The sequence below is a fragment of the Brachycentrus maculatus genome, unplaced genomic scaffold (assembly GCF_059751285.1).
Source record: "Brachycentrus maculatus isolate JH-2025_06_01 unplaced genomic scaffold, ASM5975128v1 h1tg000212l, whole genome shotgun sequence".
Classification (NCBI taxonomy): Eukaryota; Metazoa; Arthropoda; class Insecta; order Trichoptera; family Brachycentridae; genus Brachycentrus; species Brachycentrus maculatus.
The window spans coordinates 417436-435765 of record NW_028280963.1 but is presented as its reverse complement, the minus strand read 5'-3'; the positions used below and the strand labels follow the sequence as shown (position 1 = coordinate 435765).

Genomic DNA, 18330 nt, shown 5'->3' with positions numbered 1-18330 from the left:
TTTATGACAGTTTTCCCCTTAAAAATCAGACTGATGTGTTCAGTCAAGTGCTGTTAGAGTTTAGGCTATGATATTATTTTTTATTACTGTTGTAAAGGTACTATTTTATCGTGAATCTCATGTTATAATTTGAAATATGTATTTTTAATGTTTGTGTATGTTATAATATATTTTTGATGAAGTTATTAAATATCTTTGCGATAATAATTACATATGTTAATTAAATGTGATACATGAATAAAACTGTGAAAATGTACTATTTTTACTAAGAAATATATAGTCTTTTAATTTTTAATGTGTTATTTATTTATTTTTCCTTGTCCATAATGAACCCTCAACTCATCCATCCATGAAAAATTCAATAATATTTAAATTCTATATCAAAGACTTATACGAAATTTATTTCTTCTACTTTACATTTTTCAATTTAACAAATATTTATATTTTATTAAAAATAAATGGAATCTTAGTTACAAGTATTGTACCATACATAGATTTTTGAAATGTGGATAAATATATATTTTATTCCTAAATTTGTGCACCTAAAAATAACTTTCCATTTTTGTCTTAGAAATTCATGCAACTCGGCATGAAAACTGTAATGGGAATTTTATTTTATTTTAACTTCATGTACAAAAAAAAATGTACATTGGGGGGTTACTCGCTAAGAAGCAATATCTTCCAACCAACCAAAACAATCATGTTTAATAACATATATATATATATATATATATATATGTATATATATATATATATATATATATATATATATATATATATATATATATATATATATATATATATATATATATATATATATATATATATATATATATATATATTAATTTAAACATATCACAAGAAATTTAGTATCATGTTTATTAAAACTTGTAAAGAAATTAAGGAGATACGAAGGATTAAACTGTCTAATGGTGTGAATATGAATAAACGGTGACATCATCATATAAGTAAGATCCATTTATTTTTTATCATGTCAGTGTATCCCTGGGAGAACTATCCAATCCGCATTAAAAATGACGCAACTGATTATTATCAAGTACAAACTCAGTAAGTACCCTATTACTAGTACTAGAAATTTGTTAAACCAGATTCAGCCCATAAGCTTTATAGTTTGTATTTTTATTACTGTTATATCTTTTATATCTTCCATTTATTAAAAATAAAATTACCCTTAAAATGAGACAATAAAACTATCTAGCAATGTGTAGGCAGGGTCGATATATAATTCCTTTTTAGAAATATATTTAAAAAGTAATGACATGTTGTTTTTAAACATTTAAATTATAATGTAAATAGATAAATTATCTTCATCTAAAGACATGTCTCGAAGTATCCTGCAAGGTAAGGAAGGATATTGGAAAATATGAGCGTAACGTCTATTTTTGTTTACATCAATGATCAACCATACATATAACATTTATATTTCAGTTTTTGAACAGTATGAAAAGGCTCGTTTGACATTTGCACAAAGTATTTCTGATCTTGCTTCTTGGCAAAGTAACATTAAATGTTTTGAAGGACTAGAAGTTGTAGGTAAAGAATTAATTTTCATATGTTTACTTGCATTATAATAATAATTAGCATTTTACCAAATTTTGTATTCTTTATGTTTAGCTGCAATTATTGTAAAGTGCTATTTGTACAATGTTTTACAATTTGCTTATGTAAGGCCCTGTATTTGGAATAATACGACTACTATTACTAGAGGAGAAATAGAAATGAAAATATGCAGTTTAGTAACATAGTTACCATATTGGCTATTACTGTGATCAAAAATGCAACATTGGACTGTATACTATGGCAGATGGATTGTTTAAATTTGTGTTTGTTCTTACTCAGAATTATTGGCACCTCTCATCAATGACAAGTCTGTCAGTGTTCGAAGGACTGCTACTTCTGCTGCAGCTAAACTTGCAGAGAAATCAGAACTCTTGGCACAAAAAATGGTCTCATCAACTATATTGAGTTCTTTACTGAAACAGCTAAATGAATCTGATGTAAGAAGTTTATGAAATGCAATGTTTAAAAAAAAATTATACATGCACATTTTATTAACATAATAAAAATTCAATGCATATAACGTGTTATATGTTTTAGGTGTTTTTTAAAAGGTTTGTCTTGCAGTTCATCAGGGGCTTGGTAAGGTACGTGAATTTTACAAAGCAATAAGCAAATTAATAACAACAACAAAAATAATAGCTTAAAACAAACACAAAAAACTGTGATTACGACTTAATTACAGGCACAATGAAGAATTAGCAGCAGAAGTTGTTCAATTGGGTACATTAGAAAATCTAGTTTTGTGTTTAGAAGATTTTGATACGCAGGTAAACTGTTAATATTAGTTATATTAATTAATTACATTATTTTGTTTGCAACTGTTACTGTTATTGACAGTAACAAAAATTGCAATAATTTTACTTTGTGAGTAGTGTTGTTTACTACTAAATTGTTAGGTCTTAAAAGTATTTTTGGAAGGCTAGAGAAGAGAGTTGACAAACATTGTTTTTCCACCGTCAACATGGGTACGTTGGATTTTTAAGATCGGTCTTGAGAAATAATGGCAAGCCTACTTTACATTCTGAGAACAGTCCTTCATCAGAACAAATAATGTATATTTATTTTAATAGCTAAAAACTGTTTGGTTCACTAAATAAATGAATTTAAAAAATATATATAATAGGTCAAGGAAAATGCAGCATGGGCGGTTGGACTCATAGGGAGGCATAATAAAGAATTGGCCCAGGCTGTTATTGATTCTGGAGTTCTTGAACAACTTATCATGTGCCTTCATCAACCAGAAATAAGTCTAAAACAGGTTTAGTAATGTTGTAAATACAGTTATAAGTACTGAAATCATTTGGATATATGGTATTTTTTGGTTCAAATAATTGTGAAATTTATTGCAATAGATTACTTCTGGTGTTCTTGAGGATCTATCTCAATACCAAGCCCAAGCTGTAGTGGATGCTGGAGCACTAACTCCACTAATTCGTGCTGCGGAAAACAACGATCCAAAATTAAAGGTCCAATTTAAATAATCTTTCTCACCCGGTCTCCAAAGTTAAAATTTTGTTATGAAGATTGATTTTTTATTGTATTTCCATTAGCGTTGTGCCTTGGGAGCTTTGGCAGCAATCGCCGCAAGTTCTGAGCAGTTAGCAGAGACAATTGTGGCAGCGGGGGCTATAAGATTAGCTTTGACAACCCCTTCACCTACCTCTGCACGTTTGTTGAGAAACATTGTTAAACATTCAACTGATGTAAGTCTAACAAACTATTTAATCTAATCTTATTGAGAATTTATATTTTACTATATTCAAAAGCTTGACCACTATGATAGAAGTCCAGGGCCAACAAAAATGAATATTTTTTGTTTGTTTTAATATTTAAAATACAGAGGAACCTCTCATAACGAGTAATTCATATAACAAGCAAAAAATATGAAAAAGTCGCTCCCTTAACAAGCGATGTTTTGCATAACCGGGACTTTGCGGCTTGGGAAGGAGTTACCAAGAGTACCCTCACTTCTGCTTGGAAAAAAATTTGGCCAGAGAGTGTTGGCAAATGTGATTTTGAAACAGTAACTGTGGAGTCTACAGTCAACGAGATTGTGTCATTAGCAAATATCATGGCAGTTGAGGTGGATAATAACGATATTGAAGAGCTTGTGAAAGAGTACAGCCAAGAGCTGACCACCCAAGATCTTATGGAGTTGCATTGTGTTTCACAGCAAGAAATTATGGAAAAGAGTTTGGTAATGGAGGAGGAAGAAGTAGCACAGCAACAGTCTTCTAGTACAATAAGAGAAATGCTGAAAGCATGGGAAACTGTTGCATCGTACATTTAGAAGCATCACCCTAATAAGGAGGTGGCTATTCATGCTATAAATTTATTCAATGGTAATGCTGTGACACATTTTCTCCAAATTTTGAAGCGTCGGCAAAAACAAATGTCTTAAAACAGTTTTGTAGTTAAAAGGGATTAATTATTTGTCATAAATTCATATTTTTTTTAGGTTTTTTTCACGAATCTTAATTATATTCCTAGTTTTTACACTCCTCAACAATTTTAAAGTAATTTTATTTGAATAAATGTTAAAAAAATAATTTTATAAATTGAGTTTTCTTTCGGCCTGGATCACCTTACCATACTTTACATTGATTTGTAAGGGAAAAAATATTTCGCTCAACGAGTGTTTCGCTTAACGAGTAAGATGCTGGAACGAATTAAACTCGTTATGAGAGGTTCCACTGTATCGCTCTGAACTTATATTTTAAGCGTATGACTGATCTCCTTTTATTTATAAGTTACGATGAAGACATCACTTTATTCCACCGCATTCCGCAAATACATTGATTTGTATTTATATTATGGAGGTAGGCAACGTACAACATCTACCTGAAAATACCTCTAGAAAAAGATAATATATATCTTAACAACATTTTGAATGCGTCCAAATCCTTGTTCACAAATGTTTTCAGGCGTCTCCTCAAATATGAACTTATTTGGGTAGAATCTTGCATACATTTAAAATAAGGGTCTGTGCTAATTAAAAAGCTTATTTCACTCATACTTACTTAAGCCATAGATGCTGCCGATATGAAAGAATGTGTTAATTATATGTTATATCTTATATATTTCATATGTATAAATTGATCACAGGGATCATGATAGGTCGCAAGCCCTGTAAACATCCAGACTTCCATAATCTTCTTCACCTATGTTGAGATGTCAATATGATAAAATTTATTTTAATCAAAAGCTGGCTCAGTTGGCTGTGGACTTTGGGGCATGTGGAATGCTCGTTCAGTTGCTGGGAGGATCAGACGAATCTCCATGTTCTAAAACACCCTCCATCACTACAAATGTCACCACAACCACTCCGGTACCTGCATCTCCCGACCTACCCATCCCGCCTCTGTCCCCATCTGTGTCTCCAGCGGCCGCAACCCTCGGATACATTGCAGCACAATCCGATCAACTAGCCTTGGCTGTTATAGCATCTAAGGTATTAACACATGCTAAATATAAAATCTATCACTGTAACCTTGAACAGAAGTGTTACAGTTTATCAAATGAACGATTCCGTGTCTGTTTGCTGTGCTGGACGGAGTTATAAAGGTATCTGTATCAAGTTGGAACTCGGATTTAGCTGACTAACGGAACTAATTAGCTACCTACTAATCCCTTTCAATGCCAAAACTGGGGTACTTTAAGACTAGAAAATCAGGGGTGATTTTCCAAATTTGTATTTATTTAGATTTTCAGTGACAGTGTAAACATAATTTTAATATCTTTTAGATTTTCACTATTTACTTCCTAAAAAAGCTTTGCAGGTGTGGATCTGACAGGGAGACTAGAGCTTTCTTTTCAGATTCGCTGATGAGAAGCTTTCAAAGTATATAAAATGAAAAAAAATAATCTGGAGCAGTCTATAGAGTACTATTAAACATTGGACCTCTCATAACTAGCCCTTCTCATAATGAGCACCTCCCATAACAAGTAATTTGTATAAAAGCAAAAAAAAAGAAAAAAAAAAGAGTAACAGAGAAAGGGCAAGTCCCTTTTTCAATACATTCACTCGTGAGCCAGGACTTTTGCGGCTTGGGAAGGAGTTACCAAGAGGACCCTTACTTCTGCTTGTAAAAAACTTTGGCCATAGAGTGTTGTCGAATGTGATTTTGAAACAGAACCTGTGGAGTCTACAGTCAATGAGTTTGTCATTAGCCAATATCATGGCTCCCATTTGAAATGAGGCCGGCGCAGAAGGTAAAAACCAATCGGCCGAACGTTAATACAGTCCTGTCTTTTTTCTATGTCTGAACCTTTATCCTCCCTATGTTGTATTTAAAAAGTTCATTACAACAATAGATAAATGAATTTACATAGGCAGTTCCTCTGCTTGTGAGAGTGCTGTGTGAAGCCGCCAAGCTATCGAGGAATGGTGTGAGTACAGAGCAAAAGGACTGCGAGCGCTGGGGGGCCGTGTGTGCGGCGGCGTGGGCGCTGGGACACATTGCACAACACTCTCCGCAGCACAGCGAGGCCGTGGCCGCCGCTGGAGCCTTCCCTATCATGTTACAGGTTACCTGCTCATTTATTAACTAGCAAGAAAGCTCATTCAAAGTCATAAAAGAATAAAAAATAGTAAATTGTTATACTTCAGTGTCTCACCACACTTACTCTGAATGCTATTGCCAAGAAATTTATTATTGTTTATTTTATAAAGTAATAAATGTACCGTATAGTAATGTCTATACACTTTGTAACACTTCGTATGGAGTCTTCAATATAAAAATAGTTATGTACCTCCAAAAATTCTTTAGGAGGTACAAAAATTTTTTGCTATCATAAAACTTCACTACCTGTATCCAACCACACACTGATCATTCACATATTTTGGACATTTTCTTTGAAAATATTGGCTATCCAAGGTGGAATCTGAAAAAAATCAGCAAATGCTTAGAAGGTCTCCTCCTAAGCCCAAGGCCCTATGCAGCTGCGCCTGTGTCACGCCCTAAGAGAAGCCCCGTGTAAATAGAATTTGTGTAATTGGAATGATTTTTTTCTCTTATTTTGCTGATTGTTTTGGATCTAGTTGTGGAAGAGCGGTGTGGGAGGAGAGGAGGTGAGTGCGCGCTGTTCTTGCGCCCTGCGCCAGGCCCTGCAGTGCTGCTTGCACCGCCCTGCCCTGGAGCCTCTCCTGCACACAGCCCCCTCCCCGCTACTGGAATGTGTACTCATGCAGTACGCCAAGGTACATCCTCTCCTATGCAGCTGTACTTACCTATGTAGATGTATGTATCCAAAGCAGAACGAAGTCACTCGACTTCCAGCTTGCTATATATTTTTTAAACCCTTTTATTAAACAGGGGCCGTGGCATAGTTGGTTTCGTGGATTCATAGATTTTCTGACTCCGAAACTGACCTTACGGGTTAAATTCCCGCCAATTGTAAAATAAATTCATGAAAGATTTATTTTAAATTGGTTTTTGAATAACAGTTAGCGGGTTATCCAAAGGAATGATTTTTTTTCTTTCAAATAATAGAAAACAAACACAAACCATCATAATTGTCTTCTTATAAAAAACAATAATTGCAATTAAATGTCCCTCTAAATGTAATGTCCCTCTAAATCCCTCTAAGTCCCTCTAAATGTAAAATGTCCCTCTAAATGTAAAAAGTATCAGTAGGTCGATTCTAAATTCTATATCTATGAGGATAAGTCAAGCGATAGTAAACTTTGATTTATTCCAGTTGGATAAAAAACAATTACACATTTTATTTTTATTTTTACCTGCAGCAAGCCTCTAAAAGTAAACACTTTACGGGTTATTAAAAAAAAATAGTCACATTGTTTCATATGTATGAAGTTACTAATTTGTCTCGCAGCACAGTATTATAAGACGAGAAATTGGGTGTTAAATACTACAAAGTTACTTAATGATATACCCGCCATACAAATAATAAGTGATTTTTGTACAACAGATGCGTGTCTCATTCAAACATCTCATTAGATCCCGTGCATCTTCATTGATGAAGCTTATAGTAGTTTTCCCACGACAGTTGCTTGTTATACGTACAGACATATAAATAAAAACTGATTGGTTATTCTAAATATTCAGCTATTGCCACACGACCCGAGAGCACGAAGGCTATTTGTCACAACGGGTGCCCTACAACGATTGCAAGAGTTACCCACTGAGCCCGGATCACAACTCCAAAACCTGATATCTGCCATTAATTCTTGCTTTCCTGAAGAAATTGTCAAGTATGCACATACTGTTTTAAAATTGCTTATAAATATGCATCTCATTTCTTATACAGTTTTATGAACACAGGATAAAAATTGAAATATTACAATTTTATGTTTGAATAAGTATTATTAAAATTCTACATTTATAAAACTTACATTATGTTCATCTTTATTAAGGTATTTTTTTAAATCTGTGCAGGTATTACAGTCCTGGATTTTCTGAATCATTGCTTGAAAGAATAGATAAATATACACCTCAGGTACGTATTACATAATAATAATAATATCACTTAATACCTAATATTGTGAATGCCGGAAAATGAAAAAAGGATATTTTTAAGATCTCACTGAGAGAATATCTGATGTTTTATCCTCACCCAATGGTGTATAAGCCACTACATCGCTACGATCCAGTGTTATATTGATCGTTAATTTCCCATGGGATTTAAAATATATATTGGGGTAAAAAAATCCCTTGTATTTATTTTAACCCCCCCCTTTCCCATAGGAATTAAACCCGGAACCTCTAGCATGATAGATGAATGTGCTAACCATTACACTATGGAATCAGACACTTTCATCTATATCAAATGTAGATGAAAGTAACAATACATTATTTTTTATTTAGTTTAGAGACTTTTCACAGTTCATTATGTTCAAATATATAAATTTTACCATAAACACCGCATTCATAGCAACTCCAATCGAACTCATGATATTAGATGTCGAATGATAATATGCTGTAAATTAAAAATTATTATGTAGTGTAATTATTTACATACATAATTGCAAAAATTAAATAACCTTTTTGTCTTCCAGATTCCAGAACTGTTTGTGGAAAACAATCTTGATGACTGTCCAAGTCAATTAAATGATTCAAAGACAATAAAAAAATAGATTTCACATAAATTTACTCACAAATTTAATCAGAACAAGATATGTGACAAATAGATGAGTTCTTAAAATCAATCAATGTAGATACCTATTTTTTTATTTATATTTTTTTATAATTTAAATATTTATGAAAAAAATCTTTATGCATTTATGCCTACATTTTTATAACATTTTCATTCTTAAATATATTGATAATCTTTGTAAAAAGGAACTCATTAAATCAAAATAAAGATAATAAAATTTGATTTTGATACATTACCTATATTGTAAATGACAGCATAATTGTGAAGTACATTTCTCAAAAATAAAAACAATTATATTTCGTAATAAAATAAATTTCAAATATTGTTAATTTTCAGTCACCATTCAAAATAGAATAGACATAGAGCCCAGAAAAAAGATCTTGTACAGATTGTAAAAAAAATTATGGCAGTAGCTACACAACATAACTGTAAAATTATTGTGTTCTGCAAAATTTTTATATTTTGTTTTGCGTCATTTTCATATCAACACATAATCTGGTCTGATGACAGCAGTCGCTGAGATCAACTTAGCATAATTATAATTAGAAACTGTATGAAAGGATATTTTTCGTATGGATTATTTTCACATATGAAGAAGAATTAGATATGTTTTGAACTAGAATTCATCATGATGTCACTACTCTGTCCAGAGAAATTAAGGTTGGAATGTTGGGTATCGCGTTATCAACTGTGTGCCGTAGTGGGCATTATAAAAATTGTCACAGACAAAGTGTCAACTTCAGGGAAAGAGTTTTAAAATAAAACAGTTTGAAATATTCTTTTGATTGATTTACATATTGAGTATGTATTATGTTACCATTACCTTAATGATAAAAGTACATACAGTCGAACTCGGTTTTTACGAGCACGGATATAGCAAGATCTCAGATATAACGAGACAACATTCGTTGACATTTTGGTTAGTGATTTTTTCCATACATTAATGTACGGTTATAACGAGCTACTTCTCACCTATAATGAAAATATATCCTATAAGGAAAATATCGTCAAAAAAACTGTTAATGTGTCTGATATTTTAAAAACACCATTTTCGACCGTAAGCAATAAAATCCGACCGGGCAGTTAACTAGAAACTAGACTGATGCCGCCGGAATCGGATTAGATTTATGGTAATAGTTACGATACTAAGTCATCCTTGTTATAACTGAGTTCGACTGTATTACATATTTAAACATGAAGCAATCAATTATTTAAAATAGTGGCTAAAAGAGGAATGGTAAAACAGTATGTGAACCATAATATGTTTTGAAAGATAGATAATAGAAGATAATAATATGATCAAACCACATCCTAGATGCAAATATTATTTAGAAATTTGCTTATCATGTTTGATTTCCAAAAAAATGCAATTCTAACAATATATAAATATCGCATTTGGTTGAAAACTAGGTCAACTCTCTGTTAGTACTGGAAAATAGTTTATACCATGCACTACATAACATTAACTAAACTAGAATATCCAACATCGATCTCCATGCGAGTCAAAGTGAGTAAATTATCTCTTCGATATTATCAAAAATCTATTTTTACAATGCAAGATACATATTTAATCTTCTTTTCTACTTAATTATTTTCAAGGGACTTACAAAAGTGGAAAATGAATTACTCTGTCAAAAATTATCCGAAAATAATACACCATTTACAACGATGGGTGCTAATAGTGCAAATTATGTGGAGGCTGATCTTACAGGAGTAGAAATGCTTAATTTATTAGCAGGAAATGATTTTGGGTAAGCTTTAAAAACATTTCTAATGTCAAAATTATAATATTAAGAAGAAATAACAACAACAAAAAATTGGATTTGCTAAAGCATTCTTAAAAGATTATAAAAAAAATGAGTGACACTGTAAATTTTTTTATTTATTTATTTATAGATTTGGCATCTAATTTATAGAACTCCATTTTAATTTACGTATTGAAAATGCCATAACTAGGCGAAACAATTATTACAAAACTAAGGTTTTGTGTTTTTTAACAATAAAATGCAAATTAGTAGACTTAGATAATCAGTATTTGATTTTACGTTAAATACATTTTAATTTAATAACAAAAAATTACCAAAAAAAAATATATTGGTAAAAAAGTTAAACATTGATTTATCTAGTTTCAGGGTAGTGGGACAGGCCATGGCAATGGAACTGTCATCCCTCGGTGGGAGATCTTTTCAAATTGAAAAGGTCGTATGGACGCTTGAAAAGAACTAAAACAATATATTTGTGAATAAAGATATTTAATTTGATCACATTAATTGTGAACAGAAATATTTTGTAACAAAATAATACTTTTTAATAAACCATCTACATAACCTATTTTTTCAGAAAATAAATTAAATTAAGCGACCTTCAATCAAAATTCTTTGGCTGAGTTATCGGTTGAGGTTGACTGGTAGAATATTTCGGATCTGAAAATAAATAAAATTATAAGAAATAGAATGTAACAAATACTATTTTGGCTATAAATGCACATAAATAAATGAATTTTTAATGCAACAACAGTCAAGTTCTTATTTCATTATGAATATATTAATTATTATCCTTTGTATTATTGTTCAACAAACTTAACCTGTGTCGCAGAAATGTATCCTCAGGGTTGAAGTGTGTTAAAACTTTCTGTGTTGCGCAATATTGAACTTGCTACCTTTTTAATCATCATCATCATAAATTTATTTTTTTACTAGTTTAATTATGTATTCAAATCCTAAAGCAATCTTATTTCTTGATTTTTTTCTTTCATATAAAAATACAAATTGCTCACTCCTTTCAAGAATGTCATAAATCAAAAAACTTGATTTTTCAGGAGAACGTTTTTAAAGTTTAAAAATATTATATATGTAATACAATGTATTAAAAATATTATCAAGCCACTTATTAAACTTTTCGCTGTGCAACAGATCTTTTTAAGTAAAACCTGAAGGTTTTTTCTCAATCTGAAAAATATTTAGTTTATGTATTTAAAAAAATAATTAAACACTACCTTTTCTTTAAAATGCAAAAACAATACTTTCTGCCCTGTAGAGGGTAAATATTAAGTTAAAAATATGCCGCTTTTGCTGGATATAGTCAATTTTCTGGGCATTCGGAAAATATGCACAACTGAAAATTGACGATTTTTTTATTTCTGAAGTTCTTGAAAGGAATGAGCGATACGTTATCAGCTAGTAAAATTGAATATCTTAAATTTTACCTAATAAAGATGACAGTGTATAAATAGTTTATTAAATATTTACCACAGTTAGAACAGCAGAAATATTCTTGGGAATATCCTGTAAATTGGCGGCAGTTTGTAGCTGAAGGGTGGTGAATGCTCTTGTGTCTTTTCCACCTCCTAACCAGTGAAGTTCACTGGCTTGGTACACTCCCGCTACAACTGCCCGTCGTGCATACCAAGTGGACTACACAAAAATACAACAAACATTTTACAAAATCTCTAAAACAAAACATTGCAAATCATTCTCGTTGAGGCTACAAATAAATGCTATAGTAATCGTTCTCACCCCTTAAGAGCTAACACAAAATTCCAAAACAAAATACATTTATTGTGAGTTACACTATATATATTGACAATGGGCAAATCAGTATCACCAGAGTGATGTCTTGATGATATGATGGCTTCTTAATGGTGGCTCTAAATTCATCCTCTTAATAAAGTCAGAGCTGAGATATAAGTATTTGAAGTGATGCAAGTATTTTCTAGATTCATCATCCAATTTCCAATTTTCGAAACCAACTTGGTCTGCGGTAAAATATGTAATGTTACAAATGTTACGAACAAGTATTATTTGTAACATAAATCGCTATTTATTAATTCATATTTGATCATTAGCTGCTGAGGAAGGCAAATTTTAGCCATTACCCTTCACCAATTTGTCGGTTAATCACTTTTGTTTAAATGGATATGATGGAATTTGGAATGTTGCCGTTGGTAATTTTATGAAGTGTACTAAGATTTTATTATGCTAAAAAGGTAACTTACATCGACACTGCGGTCTCCAGCAAAATAGCAAATATCATCTGAAAGTTTAAGTAATGCAGCTGCTTGTTCCAGAGCTAATTTACTCTTAATAACCTTAGCTAAAGCAGTGCTCCATGATGACCTAAAAGCAAGATGTATATATATAAAATATGTGATACTTATTGAAAACCACCTTCAGGATTGTTTTTTGATTGTCAATTTAAAAAGGTAAATCATTTAATAAATAAGTAACAATCTAAGCAAATTTTCAGTTGAAAAGAACACCAGTTACTAATAATTAACCTAGAATATAAAACTCAAGACTACGTACTTGTAGGGTTCAATCATCTCTATCCTTGTTATTATGGAATCTTCAATAAACTTTACTGGTTTATTTGACGTAGATTTATTAGGTTTATCGGAAACTTCCTGAAATTATAAATATCATTGGATGAATAAACTCAGTAAATAAAACAATAAATAAATTGTAATTGATATATTGACATCCTAACTGATAAAAATTATAAGTGCAATTGCTAATAATTTTTAGTAGTCTGCGGTTGTGCTTTAGAAAACCCTCACTTATATAAATGTCATTAATAAAACAAATCCAATAAGGATATCGTTGTGTAATGGTCAGCACGCTCGGCTACCGTATTGGAGGTCCCGGGTTCGATTCCCAGGGGGGGGGGTCAAATAAATATAAGTGATTTTTTCACTCTTATATTTATTCAATATTACCCTGGATTGGTACCTGAAGCGGAGGGCTGATCACCTTTCTTTATGTGTTAACGATCGAGATAAAACTGCGCTTATATGATGCAGTGCTTTATGCACCATCGGGTGCGTATAAGGGTTTGAAGAAGAAGAATAAGGATTTAATAAAGAACTAATAAAGTTTTGACAGTATTTTAAGAGAATGAGTTGACAGCAATTTATTAACGAAACTATTAACATATTTTGAGAGTTTCTCCATTGCCTTCAGCCTATAATAAAATTATTATACCTTTTCCATTTGTTGTGCGAGATTGTTGTTACATCTGGTAGTGAAGTAGTGGACAAGGTGTGCCGCTCCATGAGGAAAAATTGTGTGAACTGTTGAGGCATAACCTATTGACTTGGCACCTTTTGCCAGCGCCTCTCTGGACCAACCTTCATCTTTTACAAAGTCCATGGAAGCTGCCAATATTTTCATCTTCACATCTTCTAAATAAACCTTCTCATCTTCTGATGAGCTATCTTCCTGCAAGGGTTCTTCTATTGTCTGTTTTGTAGACAAACATGCTCTATGCGTTACAATGGGGGCAAATCGATGATGTCCATTCTTGATAACTTGACCAGCTTAAATGTAAAATATATTTTTGATGTCAAAATATTTAAATTAAATATAAATAAAAATAATAAAAGCTAGCAGTTTTGCCAAAATAGCATGAATTTGACTATAATATAAACTTAGCTATGGTAAAAGTATTTTAAACTAATATAAAATTTTAAAATTTAACCCAAAATGCAACCATACATCTCGAAAATAATATAATTAACAGAGGCGAAGAATGTTTGCAAAGACAAAGTGGTGTGGCATTCTATTCTCTCTGCTGGTGGCGTAATAGTTACTTAACAAAATGAATGACGCACAAAAAGATTGCTTGTTTTTTTGGTCTTGTTTTTAGTTTATGCAAATACGCTTAATTCTGTACTTAAACAGTCTTATTTTACAAAACACTCACACATCATAATCAAAGTTAACGATACGAATCTCTGTTCACGCATATTATTAATAAAAATAAAATGTTAAAGTACAAGTATTTTTGTGAATATTGTCAACATTATAAAAATATTTAAATTTTATACGACTGTTGAAAATGACTTGCCATTGAATTTTACATCTTTAACGGTGTTGTTTTTCATTGACTTTATATATTTTCAGTAAGGTATCCACTATGCAAAAAACAGAGTTCAATGTTTAAATATAATTGAGACTCACTCTATCCGAGTAAAAAAAGGAAAGAAAACAAGAAATTTTATTTCAAGACAGACATTTATTTTTCAATATTTAGGTTCTAAAATCTGCTATTTTAAGTAATAAAAGTATGATCCGCTAAAAACTACAAATGTGAATTGCCAAAAATAAAAGTACAAAAAATAATAGCCGGAATAAAATGGAACTTTGAATTGATACAAGTTGATAAACTTCTTAAGAAAATTACGTATGTATTATTTCAAATATAGCATTGTACTTTTTCATGTACGCACATCTACTAAGAATAAATCTAAAATCTATATACATCAAATGGTATTTAAACTATTGAATAGATTATTAAAAAATAAAATATGAAGTTTGTTTGCTTGTATTATACGTACATTAATAGTATACATTATACAGTTTAATTTATAAATAAGTGAACATGAACTATTCTTCAAACACAACTTAGTAATTAATACGAGAGATTTATGATTGGTTATGCATATTAATACACTCTTGAAGTCGACACAGGATGCTATCGGTAAGATGTAAAGCATTTATTCCTGCATTTATAACTTCTTTCTTCTTCTCTGGAGTAAGATTATCGAGAAGGGATCCGTCTAAACTCACAGAAACGGGTACTCTTTCATCATCTCCCACTTTTCCATTATTCAATTCAAATATTTTTGCCTCGTAATGAGCACGCGATAAGTCAAGTCCTTTGCGCAACGGATCAAGAAAACTGTCTCGGATATTACGAAGCATATCCCATATTCCGGTAACATTTTCAGAGTCTTTTAAAACCAAAAAGCGAAGGAGATTAAGAGAAGAAATAATATGATCGGCTGACTCCACCAAGTTTGTCTCCGTTCCTTGCGATAAATGACAAGCTCTTTCCAGCACACCTCGTAGACGAATCCCTTTAAAGTAGAATAGAGATTCTTCTCCTTGTTGATAGGCTTCCATTAGCGCTTCCTTATAAATTGATATAATATAACCCTTTATTCCAGAATGCTCCAGTGTCGGTAAAAGGTTGACAATAAATAAGTAACGACCTTCGTGATTGAATTTCATTATATAATTTTTAATAGTAATAACGGAGATCTTTCTCAGCGATTCTGCGGGACAGTAAACAGCGGTCTTGCAAAGTATCTTAGCGAGGGTAGAGTGGGATGGTGAAGACAAGAGATTAGGAGGAGCTCCGGACGGAAGCAGGTGAATAAGAGCTTGCGCGAGTAATAAACCTTTTTGCCGTAAAGCATTTTCATCCTGCTGTAGCATATATGCGCTCAGACAGAGTAACTCTTGACTTATGTGTGACGGGTTATAAACCTGAGGAAGTAAAGGAGCCGGCAACTTTTCTACCAATAAGAGATAGTACAGAACGCTCAAACTTGTCGGATTAAGTTTCTCTTCCAGAAGGAATATATCACTAGGCGCATCTTCGTATACTCCATTTTGTAAAGAAGCATTCATTTTTGGATGACATTTGATGTGTGCATACTCGACAAATGTAAAAAGATTCGGTTCTAGAACTTGTAGATCTTTGAATAAGTTTTCCGCTAGTACTCGACCCTGGCTCTTAGTTTTATGGAAACTCATATCTAAAAATGCAAAAGGCTTTCCTAGTAGACTGATCAAGAAACATAACAATATGTTTTTAGTTGCGGAAGTATTTGCTTGACTTTTGCAAGCTTCTTTAATAAAGAAATTATAAAAGATGGGAAGTTCGGCGTAAATCTTTAAGATGCGTCTCGCATTCGGATCAAGGTCCAGTAAAAGATTTTCTTTATTGGTAAAATCGTAATCTTCAGGCGCGGGAAGGGACTCGATGTATGTGCAAATGGAATTGAGACACCATTCTAAGGATCGTCCTCTTTTCTTAATTAGCCTTTTCAACACACTCAACAAAGGTAAGAGTATGGCTATGAATTGGGCATCATTCTTAGCTACTTCTGTTTGTTCAATCAACTCCAGCAGAACTTCCTCGGCATTCGCTCTGTCGGCTATTTCTAGGAGCAGTTTCTCACAGCACGTCTGTAGCGCCGGCCATTTGATAATTGTGTCATCTTGTATCCGGTTCAGCAATTGAGGAATAAGATCCCAAGAATATATTTTAATTGCATCTGCGTATTTATTGTCACTCGGCAACTCTAACACTTCTTTAAACTTCCCAGCATCCAGATACGAGCACACTAAGTCAATCAATTCAGTTGACTTGTCTGAAGACTCCATGTTCAATATTTCTGTTGAAAACAAAAACGATTTTGTAATGATATGCCTAGGAGGTGGAGGAAAAAAACTTTTTTTTTCACTCCTATACGCATTGAATCAATGTTAAGGTCTCGTAAAAATAAACTTTATTCGCTAAATTTGGATTTGCCACTTGTTTATTCTAAATTTATTCACGAACATCCCTTTGTATTACTGTTAAATATGAATGCTATTATAAGTCATCACGAATCTATGAACCGATATTGATATTATACTGTTAAAAATGTAAAATTCAACGAGAAGTAATTATTATTCAGTCACAAAACACCAATTTTCTACCAGAATGAGATATTCAAAATACTTACACAATTGAAAAAATACTCGAAATATTGGACCCATTTCAAAGACAAACTTGACAAAAGGTTTTTTTACTGTATCTTATACGGAGAAACTTGGATAAATTATTGAAATATATTTATTTCTCAGATTGCACAAAAACAGCACTTCACTTCATCACTCTCGGCAAATTATTTGACAGTAGCGGTCGTAGATAATACACTTTACTAGAAATGACAGGCAGAATGGCAGAAAATATATCTATGGCCTTTTTTTCCATACGAGTAGGAAGGTAGGTACCGTATTTTTATATATACAGTGGTACCTCGACATACGAGTGCCCCAACATACGAGTTTTTCGAGATACGAGCCGACGAGCAAGTGATTTTTTGCTTTTAGTTACGAGCGAAATTCGAGATACGAGTTCGGTAGTAACACGCAGTCGCGCCATCACGATCAGTTAGCAGCGTGCTTGACCTCTGCATGGAAAAAGCTGTGGCCTGAAGCTGTAGCTGAAAGGTTCTATGAAGAATTGAAACCCGGTGTTTCAGTAGAGAAGGAGATTGTATCTCTGGGGAAATCCATGGGTCTAGAGGTGGAAGAGAGAGAAGTGAACGAGCTCATCGAGGAGCACACCCAGGAACTGACGACTGAGGAGATACAAGAGTTACACTCACAGCAGCATACTGAGGTTATGCAAGAAATTGGTTTTGAGGAGTCAGAGGAGGAGGTTATTTCTACAAGTGAGATAAAGGAGATCTTAGGAATGTGGGAAAGAGTTTCACAGTTCGTGGAAAAAAAACACCCAGAAAAAGTTGCAACAGGTCGTGCATCTGACCTTTTTATGACACTTGCCTAACTCATTTCCGGAACATTTTGAGAGGGAGGAAGAAACAAACCTCCTTGGACATGTTTTTTTCTAAACGGCCTACAGGTGAAAGCGAAAAAAATGTAGTGAAAAAGGCAAAGACCAGTGAGGATATTTAATTTATTTCTTTACATTCTCTTTTTTGTTTTTGTGCAATAAATATTTGATATTTATAAATACGTTTTTTATTATTCAAAATCACGTAACAAAAATAACTGGGGGTGACATTTTGGAGGTTGGAACGGATTAATGGTAGTTCAATTGTTTTGTATGGGGAAA

At 32.5% G+C, this 18330-nt stretch overlaps 2 protein-coding genes across 6 annotated transcripts; one reads left to right on the top strand and one right to left on the bottom strand.

Moving 5' to 3' along the window:
• Positions 1–1275: 1275 nt before the first annotated feature.
• LOC148307051 (uncharacterized) lies at positions 1276–10959 on the top strand. Of its 4 annotated transcripts, none has more exons than XR_015837909.1 (17): positions 1276–1362; positions 1450–1554; positions 1861–2018; positions 2119–2165; positions 2264–2348; positions 2705–2839; positions 2934–3047; positions 3132–3284; positions 4787–5032; positions 5914–6108; positions 6623–6781; positions 7650–7795; positions 7980–8040; positions 8600–8754; positions 10108–10204; positions 10297–10448; positions 10824–10959. XR_015837909.1 is itself a non-coding variant. In XM_088264013.1 (14 exons), the coding sequence occupies exons 1-14, from the start codon at positions 1341–1343 to the stop codon at positions 8675–8677; spliced, it is 1704 nt and encodes a 567-aa protein (XP_088120139.1). In that variant the 5' UTR covers positions 1276–1340; the 3' UTR covers positions 8678–10288. The 4 variants fall into 4 exon arrangements, 1 of the variants encoding a protein (XP_088120139.1); XR_015837908.1 differs by having other exon boundaries at positions 8600–9357; XR_015837907.1 differs by having other exon boundaries at positions 8600–10204.
• Positions 10933–17386, bottom strand: LOC148307050 (ubiquinone biosynthesis protein COQ9, mitochondrial-like). Of its 2 annotated transcripts, XM_088264012.1 has the most exons (6): positions 17213–17386; positions 13677–14011; positions 13002–13099; positions 12692–12812; positions 11946–12110; positions 10933–11120 (listed from the first exon to the last, which is right to left on the bottom strand). In XM_088264012.1, exons 1-6 carry the CDS (start codon positions 17244–17246, stop codon positions 11085–11087), a joined length of 789 nt encoding a protein of 262 aa, XP_088120138.1. In that variant the 5' UTR covers positions 17247–17386; the 3' UTR covers positions 10933–11084. The 2 variants fall into 2 exon arrangements, with proteins under 2 accessions (XP_088120138.1, XP_088120137.1); XM_088264011.1 differs by lacking the exons at positions 10933–11120; positions 11946–12110; positions 12692–12812; positions 13002–13099; positions 13677–14011 and adding an exon at positions 14690–16879.
• Between the last annotated feature and the right edge of the window lie 944 nt (positions 17387–18330).